This window comes from Gadus morhua, chromosome 3 (assembly GCF_902167405.1).
Source record: "Gadus morhua chromosome 3, gadMor3.0, whole genome shotgun sequence".
Lineage (NCBI taxonomy): Eukaryota > Metazoa > Chordata > Actinopteri > Gadiformes > Gadidae > Gadus > Gadus morhua.
This window is the reverse complement of record NC_044050.1, coordinates 6,511,909-6,523,003: the sequence shown is the minus strand read 5'-3', so window position 1 is coordinate 6,523,003 and position 11,095 is coordinate 6,511,909. Positions and strand designations below refer to the sequence as shown.

Here is an 11,095-nt window from a genome sequence, read left to right as displayed (position 1 = left end):
CAATAGGTGATACAGTATGTTTCAGTAATTTAAACAAATTATTATTGTAAGTCTAATCAATCTAAAAATAAAAAATAAAAATATATTTTACATGTATCCAATTGTTTTTAATCACAGGTGGGCACCCTTTTCGTACAAGCTTATCATTATGTTATAATATATAATTCGTTGTCTTTAAACCGAGCACCAGATCTGAACACGCAGTGATGGGAGTTTCCTGAGAGAACACACCGATCCCATGCACACAACTCCGGTGCTCGTGACGCAACGCAGCCTTTCGGCGTCGGCCTGCTGTACCGTCATCTGGAACTCCCCCAGTGCAAACCATAGACGTATACGCATAGAAGCCGCAGAGGCTTTGGGATCGTACGTCAAGTCGCCGCCATATTGGGGAGGCGAACAATGGCCTGTAAAATAATACAAGAACCGGGGATGTGCTTTTTATCTGGATATTTATATTTGAGTGTTTGTGATCTACGTGGAGTAACACACACACACACACACACACACACACACACACACACACACACACACACACACACACACACACACACACCACTCATATATATATATATATATATATATATATATATATATATATATATATATATATATATATATATATATATATATATATATATATATATATATATATATATACGGATGTCAAATGAATATAAAATATATATAAGTAGACGTTATAGTGGTTTTATGCAGAAAAAAACCCAGCTTAACCGTTTAATTGTATTTGTTTACATTCCAGTCCGGGCCTCTCCAATATGGCGTTGACGTTGACGTATCGAATTAATGGATCAAAGTGGTGAATGCGGCGTCTATGTCTGTATGTCTATGGTTCGAACCGAAAGCCACCATCACCACCATCACCACCAGCAGCAGCACCAGCTGCTGTCATGTGAAACAGCTGGACGAAAGGAGGTGGATAAAGAAAATTAAGAAACAGTGTCTGCACACGAAGGTAAAATAAAACATTAGGACACAGACCGGACGTTTCCGCCGGTAATCTTCCTAACTAGGCGCTGTTTGTCTGGAGTCCACTGCAGGTGAAGCTATTCGTGACTCCATTGCATTTAATGTGGTGTATTCACCCAGCTACGAGACGCTGAGCTAGCCTAACCAGCTAGGGGAAGACAAAGTTGGTACTTTGGTTCTTATTGTTCATCTATCTGTTCCTGAACGCGAGCATTGCACTATTCTTTGCATTTTAATGCGATGAAGATCAATGATTTATCCACTACTCTACTTGGAGCCACTGAGATAAGAACCCGGCCTAGCCTCTGCAGCCACCTTGCAAGGGGCATTTAAATCCCAACTCACTGCATTGACAAGTTAGCTGGAGGCTAACCTAGCACGCCTTTAAACTGTCCTCAAGCCACCTCACAACAATGGACCGAGCTCTGGTCCGGTGTGTGCTGACCACCAGGCCCTGGGTTGGCTTGGGGAGCGCCCCTTGAAGCCCAATCTAACATTTTCTGCTCGTTATCTTCCCAGCCGAGCGGCGGAGGCTCAGCCATTGCTGTGCATCATAACAAAACGTAGGCTAGCTGGCTAGCATTCTGCTACGCTCAAATACACATAGATGTTATACCAATATCCTAAATAGTGGTTTGGTGCAGATTTTGATATTGGGTTTTGATTTCGTTTTAAGAACAATGCTTTTTAAAAAAAAAATATATCTGAGCTTTCCAATTAATAGATAACAAGAGTGTAAAGTGTGTGCTGGTTGGCCTAGCTCTGTTTCCCACATGAGCCTGTTATTGTTTTGGTGAGCTGCTTATAAGCCTACAGATGGATAATATAAAAAGGCGTTGCTTTGTTTTTATTTGTTTATGCGTATACTCTGTAACGCCATTGGATCGTATCGCAGTTTGAACACGTTGTGTCGTAACGTTAAAACAATAATAAATAAAAGGCAACAATCATCTTGCTATTTTTATGGAAGCCATGAGCTCCTTTGTCCCAAAACAAGTTGGGAGTGGGACGGGGGGCGGGAGCGGGGGGGGGGGGGGGGGGGACCCAAAACCTGATGGAGGTTGTGTCAAAGGGCCAGTTCATTTGAGGATTTTGACTTCCACCTAGTGGGGTACATTTGTATAGCAACCCAGTAATCCTCACTATGTTTCCCCCTTGGACCAGTCTAGATTGTGGTTATTTAATATGCTCAATTCCGTACAATGAACAACTAACATAATCCTTGATTATATATTTTGATTAAATATTAAAAAATAAGCTTTATAATGGCAAATTAACGTTTCTCAATCAGGTATTCCATCTTTCAGCTATCTGGTGAGGCGACAGGATGGCGGGTGCAGAGGTGTACACCCCTGCAAACCCCACCTGCAAGATAATGACCTTCAGGCCCACCATGGAGGAGTTCAGGGACTTCAACCAGTACCTGGTCTACATGGAGTCTCAAGGGGCGCACAGGGCAGGCCTGGCTAAGGTAAGAGCTTCATTATCATTTAACTTTTTTGAGGGTTATTTTATTGCAATATAAGGAAGGTAAATTGGGATAAAACTTCATTAATGTATTCTGAGTATTATTTTTGAGATATGGGCTGCAAAATATTTGGTTGTTTATTTTGAGTTGTTTATTCTAGATAGCATGCATTACATATATGTTAAAGAGCGGGTCTAAGGTATTAATGCAGACAATTTCTTTTTTAATGGTCCATTATTGAGCGAAAATGCTGCATCAGTAATTTGCTGAACGGGCTGCAATGTAATCTTTTTGGTCAATAACTCCCCATCAATGTACATCCTATAAAATTGCTTGTTATAACACTGACAGGCTCAAACAGTATGGGATGGAACCCTACAGAGAAATACAGGTTCTCTATTAACCTTTCGCTTAATCTGGTCTTTTGGTTATTGTGTCCTATCCAACCAAGTCTCACTCAGAGTTGATCAGTGGAAACATGTGCTGGAGATAGGAGAATTTGTTGGATTGGACTACAGAAAAGTAGCTTAGTGTTATCTAAAATATTTGAGAGTTGAGATTGTAATCTCTATAGGGACATTCGCTGCAGCAACTTAATGAGATTGAGGAGCGAGACTTCTCATTCGGCAAGATTTTGTGAAAGGTGAACGTAAACCATTTATTTGTCTGCAGGGATCCTATCCATAATGTCAGAATATAATCTGAGCCTCTCAGTGGCAAAACAACCACTTTTAGAGGACGTACATTGATGGGGCACTAATGCCCCAAAGGTTTACAATTTAGGGCTTTCAAGTTCTGTTGATATGTGCGGAAGGGACGTATGCAGACCTATTTTTTTTATTTTGGAGTTGCTATATTGTGTAAGGCTAAATATCATTACCGGTAATTATAAATACAATGAATATTCAAGGCTTTCTAGTTCAGGCTCTTGTAGAAGACAAAAACCTTAAACGAGACGGCTAGTTTTAACTCACTGGACATTTAATCAGCTCCCAACTAATTAACGTCATGACAGAGAAGTAGTCTGTGTAGCAGCATTTTGTTAAAATTGACTATAATCATTATCATACAATTCTTTATTTGCACAGCTCCGTCAACATTTGTGTTTAACGCTCAATATACTTTGGGAATGGTCATATCAGAATGGGTACCTTGGCACCCATCGCAGGGCTATCCATTGGGACCAATTATAGGAATACTGTAGCGTTGCGGTCTTTCTACTACTCAGCGCTGCCCGACTGGTGCTCTGTGGCTGCTGAGCAACCTGCTTAAACCCACTGCTCGAACCAAGAGTGGATTTGATCCCACTGACCTCCAAACAGCCCTTAGGAATATTTAGGCTACCAAGTAGAGTAGAGCGCATAGTGGCCGATGAAGAGAAGATCAAAATAACGTGCAGATTATAATGTTTGTTTTTCCAATCAAAGAGTTGGTCGATTTTCAGACTACTACTAAGATCTTCTTTGGTAGACTGCAGCCCTCATTACATTGCAGCTGGTTTTCTTGGATTGCGGTTTGCAGTGTTCTCGCTCAATACTGGACCAGTTTGAAGGATTGTTGCCGCATTAGTCCCTCAAACCCAAAATGATCTGAAGAGTCTTCCTTTAAGGCAAGTTTATAAGCTAAACTTAAACAACAAGGCAGAATTCCACAGGATTAAAGACCACATTTCAGTATGACTGTTGTATGAAGGAAATTACCTCTTTCAATATTGACCTCACTGCATATGACAAAATATATTAGAAACTACAGATATGTCAACTCAAGAGGCATGGAAAATGATCCCTGTCAAATGATAATATTTCTTGTGTGGAGCAATAAGCGTTAGAATAGCTCATCCTCGTATCGAGAATACTAAAATGGTGCTTCTGAAAAAGTATAATATCGATTAATTCAGAGTTTTAAAATCAAATCTGTTTAGTAGACTTGGAACTGTAGGAATACATCTGTTAAAATTGTCATCTGAAACCTGCGTCTTGCAATCACGAATCAGTTTATCTTTGGTAGAATATATTCGTAACAAGACAGGAAAAAGTGCCTTACTCCACCTGCCACGATCTTAGGTTCCCAGCCCAGGCCCTGGGCAAGCTCTGCCTCAGAAGTTTGACAATAGCATAGTCGAATTTCTTGTTCCGAGATTATGTGCTTGCGAACTCAATAGAGTGGCGCTTACAATGAGAATGTTACATTCCATTGAATCTTGCTTTATGGACTGCTGCTTATCCAGTCTAAGTGGTTTTGCTAAATTTCCCAAATGCACACCTTCTTGTTCCTCTTTAAAGGACTGCATCCCTCTGCATGTACTTGTACATTGCTGTAAGTTTTATAACTCTGTGATAACCTTTTAGGAGGGAGGGAGGGACTGACTGACTGACTGACTGACTGACTGACTGACTGACTGACTGACTGACTGACTGACTGACTGACTGACTATATGATTCTTTCTTTTGGCTTCAAGTGCCTAAAGTCCGGGTAAATACAGGGGGTCTCACTACCCCTGAAAGCCTCTACAGAAACATTTGGGGGAAAGGTCTCTGGAAAGATCATTGAAGAATTATTTGTGACTTGGATATTTTTTTACTATATCCCGTATTCATTATTCAAATTCACAAAAAATAATCACAAATATGATTAGGCTACAGAAGAATAATGTTGTGGTGTTACCTCTTATATTGCCACTGAATACCCGGTTGTTTCTGGTACGGCCTTCTTTCATGAGTCGCAAACGTTGCTCTGTTTGAAGTCGGCCGCGATCCAAATGTGTAGTATATAAAACCTAACGTGTCTGAGAAGCTTAACAGTGATAATAATTTTTCACGCTTGCACCCTGCGGATGCTTGCATTAAGCCGCTCTACCACGGCTGTGCTTTACTCCTAATCCCGGGCAGACGTGCTTGTTTCTTGATGCAAGTAAATGAGGACATCAGCTCAAGTGTGTGTGTGTGTGTGTGTGTGTGTGTGTGTGGTGTGTGTGTGTGTGTGTGCCCAGGTGATTCCTCCTAAGGGCTGGAAGCCGCGGCGTACCTACGACGACATCGACGACGTGATGATCAATGCTCCCATCCAGCAGATGGTGGCCGGCCAGTCGGGCCTCTTCACACAGTACAACATCCAGAAGAAGCCCCTCAGCGTCCAGGAGTTCAGGAGGCTCGCCAATAGTGACCAGTCAGTATTATTATGGGATTCTCGGAACCATTCGTCGATTTGCGAAAAGGAGAATAAAACATTTCTCGCGCATACTTCAACACAATCACAAGGAACATTTCAGACTTGACTTAATGTCACTATCATGCAGCAACACAGCCACAGCTGAGCATACAGCAGTGGTTTTAGTGGCTATGCATGTTGCTATAAATTCAATAGATCTGTTATTTAAGATGAAAAAAAAACTTTGAATTGAGTGAGGTTCAAACAATTCTGAATGATATTCTTGAAGCTCCCAAAAGTTTAAACTAATGTTAAAATACTGACACTGGGCTTGAAGAACGAAATTCACATTAAGACATAAAAAAGCATTTGAATACAAAAAGAAAACTCTATTGAATCTTCATCCATAGGTACTGTACACCTCGGTACCTGAACTATGAAGACCTGGAGAGGAAGTACTGGAAGAACCTGACTTTTGTCTCGCCCATATATGGAGCTGATGTCAGTGGAAGCCTCTATGATGAGGTAAGCGTTTCTTCACTGTTGTTCATTGTCACTTTCATTTATACACCCCTTTTTATCAGTGTTAAATCCTCTCTGCACAGGATACAATTTATTTTTAACCGTATCACGATTATTGCAGCTTTAATATCCATATGTTATGTGGTGGCTAATTAGGCAAAAAGTCACGAGAGTGTACAGTGATTTAGAAGAGCTAGGGGGCACTGTTAGGCAGGACGTGAAGCAATACTTGAATAAATCGGGTGAAAATAATGGTTTCTACCTAGTAAGTTTCCCCAAAATACGTACCATACACCATAAAATGATCAGTAATTTAAAACACATAATCATTCTTACCCCATTCAATGTAGTTTCTCAAGATAGCACAATGGTGCCATACCTGCAGGCTAGCAGCTAGCTTTTTTTAATATAAAAAGTATATAGATAGATAGATAGTGTTTATTTTATTTTTATAAGGTATAGTATTGTAAAACGGCTTCGGCCCAATCAAGACTGGAACAATCCGTTTTTGTAATTTAAGTTTCCCAATTTCAATCATCCACTGCCATTTGCCTCGGTTTCGGTAACTTCAATATAGAACAGTTGGTAGCCGTTTGCTGTCAGATTTACAATATGACGCTGTCTTCTAATGTCTTCAAGATGACCCAACAAGCTAGTTGAAGACTCTCACCCATTTTTATTGCTTTCCATAGCCATTCCAATTCTCTCAGTCTCTGGGCATAAAGACTTTCACTTCAGATATTGATCCTGATGCGTCAATATTGATGACTAATATAAACGTAGCCTTTATTTTGGCAGCCTACATAATGTGTCAGCCTAATGAACTCAAAACAACAAAAAAACAACAAAAAAAAATCCCTGCTTAATTTGTTCTCGGCGTGGAGTGTTTGAAAACTCTTTTGTTATGTCAGGTTATTTCTCTCCGTTGGAATTGAAAATGCTTCAACCTCTTATTATTATTACAAAACATAGCATTGATAACATGTTTTATAATTCATCCTTGCTTGCATGGTTTCCGTTTGCAAAGGGTTTTGTAAAGAAGAATGGAAAAATAAGTTGCGGGGAAACCTTTACCCAGCAGTGTAAAACCTATTGCATTACATTCACATCGTTACATATCCATCACAAAATTGATAATTCAGCCATGTGTGTGGATAATATATCCAATGTTGAATGAATAATTTCCCTCATCAACGTGGCTGCTGTGTTTTTCTCGGCCCTTAATAACAGGATGTGGAGGAGTGGAACATTGGCCATCTGAACTCCATCCTGGATGTGATCGAGGAGGACTGTGGAGTGTCCATCCAAGGCGTCAACACGCCCTATCTTTACTTTGGCATGTGGAAGACCTCCTTCTCCTGGCACACGGAGGACATGGATCTCTACAGCATTAACTATCTGCACTTTGGAGAGCCCAAATCCTGGTAAGTGGGGCCGCACGCACGCACGCACGCACGCACGCACGCACGCACGCGCACACACACACAGTGTTTATGTTGTCTCCCTGTCTCACCAGGTTGATTTCAGATGTGCCAGGATTCGATAAAATGTGCTTCAATTTGCCAAGATTGTTATGAATTTGAATGGATTTGGCTAGGAATCGTTGGGATTTTGCTGGATTTGAATGAGTGTCAAAACAATTTGTATGAATTTAGCCGTTTCTTTGGAGAACAGCTGAGCTCTGCCTTGATATGGTCATTTTGATCACAGAACTTAATATCTGCCTTTTTTGTTTAGTCAAATCTTACATGCATGTTATTTTGAATAATTCAAATATGAAATGAATGTCAACATATTCATTTTGCAAAGATTTAAGCTGACGTTTTGACTATAAGGCTATAACGCTATTTCAGCTTGGGAATCCCATTAGCCTTTTTCTTATAGGTTGTTCAAGATTATTTAGTTTTTTTTGAACAAATTCTTGTGTTGCTTTTGGGGGGAGTACACACAGGTTAAATATAAACCAAGTCCCCAAATGACGAGTTGGATTTTCAAGAAAACCCATTGAGAGTGGAGGCAAATTATGATGATGGTTCAAAAATGAAGTTTGGGCATTTTATCATTTTTATTACCAGGTTTCCTCGCTCCATTTTTCACTCTCCCTCTCACTCTCTCTTTCTCTTGCTCGCTCCCCCCCCCCCCCCCCTATCTCTCACCCTGGAGGAAGTTCCTCTCATTAGAGCAATAATCCTTGCAACCTCACAGGGATCAGTTTCTCTAACACATACACATGCCACACGCACGCACACACTATTTTCACAGTTCATCATTCCCCACCCAGCCCAAGCCAGTGCCTCCCTTTTTCTACCTGAGCCCCCCCCCCCCTCCTCGCTCTCACTGCACTGTAAGGCTGACAGGTGCACCGATGACAGAAGTGGCACAGACCTGCAGGGGGAAGCATGTGAACCAAATTGCATTGGAAGCATGGAGAGAATCCTGTCCAGAGTGGGGGGATGTTGAGTAGTGCATGGCACAATAAATAGCATTGTTGACCTTCTTCCCTTGAGGGGCTAGCCTATAATAGGGGTCTTCACTAGTATTTATAATATTGTTTTTTTACATGATGCAGCTTAGTTTAGTTAAAGAAACGGGCGTCAATCACAGAAAAATAGGCGAGGGGGTTTGCTTTTGTGAAAAAACAAGTGCTTACCATTTTCAACAACATCACAAAAAAATCTCAAATATGAAAACAAAGGTGAGATAAATTTTGTGGTATTGTTTGACTTCTGAAATAGGGTCACATTTGTATTTGTTGCAACTTCAAATACAACAAAGGACTTTAGTGACCACTTGATGGCAGTATTGGACCTAAGTATATTGGCTTGGAGAACTATTACTAATCCACCCTGTGCAGCTCAATAGGGGTCCGTCTCATTGTATAAAGCCGTGTCGCTGTATGCCACGTAACACCCGCTTTAGAATTAAACAAACATTAAAAAACATTTGCCAGGTCCTTATGTGTCCTTTTCTGTCCCTAAAAGGTATGCCATCCCCCCCGAGCATGGAAAGAGACTCGAGCGACTGGCCACAGGTACAGCAATATTTCCCTCTTATTCAGACAATGGACATCTTGAATGAGGAATCCAGGAATGATATTACCAAAATACAATACAAACTGTTAAGCAGGACTGAGAGCCTGCATGCTTCCAATGGCTTAAAGATGAATAGCAGTCTAATGAATGAATATCGTACATGGATATACCCTACCTTTCCAATTAGGGATTTAAACTTTGGATGTTTGCCTCTTTCAAGGGTTTTGACCACAAGAAAAGCGAGGCAGTATTAGGAAGAGTGAACGACGTAGCTTAATATATGCTGTACTCTTCGTCTTTAAGGGCCTTTTTGGGGTATTCAGTAATGAGATCTTGCAGTGAGATCCATTGCTCGACTGGCCAAGTGTTGACTTATGTGAGCATAGTCCCTGTAAACCAAGAGTGTTTTCTCTTTAATTGCCATGGATGGCAGTCTGGCTTAATTAAAAGGCGAATAAGGGATGTCTGCAGTTTTTCCAACAGACCCTTAAGTTCTCAGAATGACTAAGTGCATCCAGCCTGCGATGGCGTGCCGCTTTTGATATCCACTTTCCAAGCAGTGCTGTAATTTGTCAAATAAAATGTTGGAAAATATTGCTGCCATTCGGCGTTCTCTTGCTTTTAGGGAAATAAAGGCTTTGTTACTGAAGTGAAAAAGCAGAACACGTCAAAATGCCCAGCCTTATTATTAAGCTGTTTTTTCTGTGCGTGGTTGTCAGGTTTCTTTCCCAATAGCTTTAAGGGCTGTGAGGCTTTTCTTCGCCATAAAATGACTCTAATCTCGCCTTCCGTACTGAAGAAATACGGGATCCCCTTTGATAAGGTAAGCAGTTCATTGGAACAAAAACACTCACCGCTCACCTTTCTTTTCCCAGAATGTGCTGTGCTAAAGCCCAGGGGTTTTAACTATGCAGATGTCAGGAGGGTCTAGCAATTAAGCAGGCCACTTTGCCTCGTTATTCATGCGTTATCCTGCTTATCTAGGTGTTATCTAAGTTTTTACTGGGCCAATTAATACGCATGTGCTGTTCTCAAACTGTGGCTAGGGCCATTTATTAATTGGTCTCGCACGCTTTTGTCACCGCCATCATCATGGCCATTATCAGACCACTCAGGAGGCAGGGGAGTTCATGGTGACGTTCCCCTACGGCTACCACGCTGGCTTCAACCACGGCTTCAACTGTGCAGAGTCCACCAACTTCGCCAGTCTCCGATGGATAGACTACGGCAAGGTGGCCACACAGGTAACACTCGGCTGGGGTCACTCCTCCTCCTCCTCCTCCTCCTCCTTCTTCTCTGTCTTCTTTTTCTTCAACGGCTCCCGCATCTAAACCTTTTTAAACAATGCAACTTAAAACAAACATCAGGATTGCTCTCGTACAGTCATTGTACTCCCATTAACTTGACCTTTCACGTCAGCATCGCACCTACAAGGGAGCAGAGCTGTGAACCAGTGCTCCAATTGCGGGATAAGAACAGTCATTAATAATGAATGCACAGAGAAGGATTCACAAATGGATTTTATGATTTATATATAAATTACGCTCTTCTCACAAATACATTTCAATGCACACACAAATGGATATCGGTATGTATGAATGTAAAATTAATCCATAAACAAAACACATTTCTGATCCACACAAAAATGTGTCTTGTTTTAAATAAATGTAATATAAATCCATAAATATATTAATTAAAAAAATATTTGCAATTTCTTTTCAACAAGGAACTCTCTGTAGCCAATCAGATGCCTCCCTCGTTTTGCAGCCAATCACATGACTGCAGTTCCGACTTCTGAAGCATAAGTCCAGCCTCCGAGTCTCCCGGTTCCCTTTGTCAAATGTTTTTGGGAAATAACATGTTTTTTTTTAATGATCATACATAACAATCTCTAGGTGGCGAAGAAGTAAAAGCTGCGTCAAGACAAATTTGTGTT

At 40.9% G+C, this 11,095-nt stretch overlaps 1 protein-coding gene across 4 annotated transcripts in view; it reads left to right on the top strand.

Annotated features, from left to right (window-relative positions):
- The first annotated feature begins 848 nt into the window (after positions 1-848).
- The window catches only part of kdm4c (lysine (K)-specific demethylase 4C), a 28,346-nt gene continuing 18,099 nt past the window's right edge, over positions 849-11,095 (top strand). For 3 of the 4 annotated variants that reach the window (XM_030351621.1, XM_030351622.1, XM_030351619.1), the window contains exons 1-8: positions 849-976; positions 2,298-2,461; positions 5,448-5,623; positions 6,016-6,130; positions 7,358-7,551; positions 9,109-9,158; positions 9,879-9,982; positions 10,266-10,403. In XM_030351621.1, the coding sequence (XP_030207481.1) occupies positions 2,318-2,461; positions 5,448-5,623; positions 6,016-6,130; positions 7,358-7,551; positions 9,109-9,158; positions 9,879-9,982; positions 10,266-10,403 (921 nt within the window). In that variant the 5' untranslated portion in view covers positions 849-976; positions 2,298-2,317. Of the gene's footprint in view, positions 977-2,281; positions 2,462-5,447; positions 5,624-6,015; positions 6,131-7,357; positions 7,552-9,108; positions 9,159-9,878; positions 9,983-10,265; positions 10,404-11,095 lie in introns of all 4 variants that reach the window. The other variant, XM_030351620.1, reaches the window with a different exon arrangement.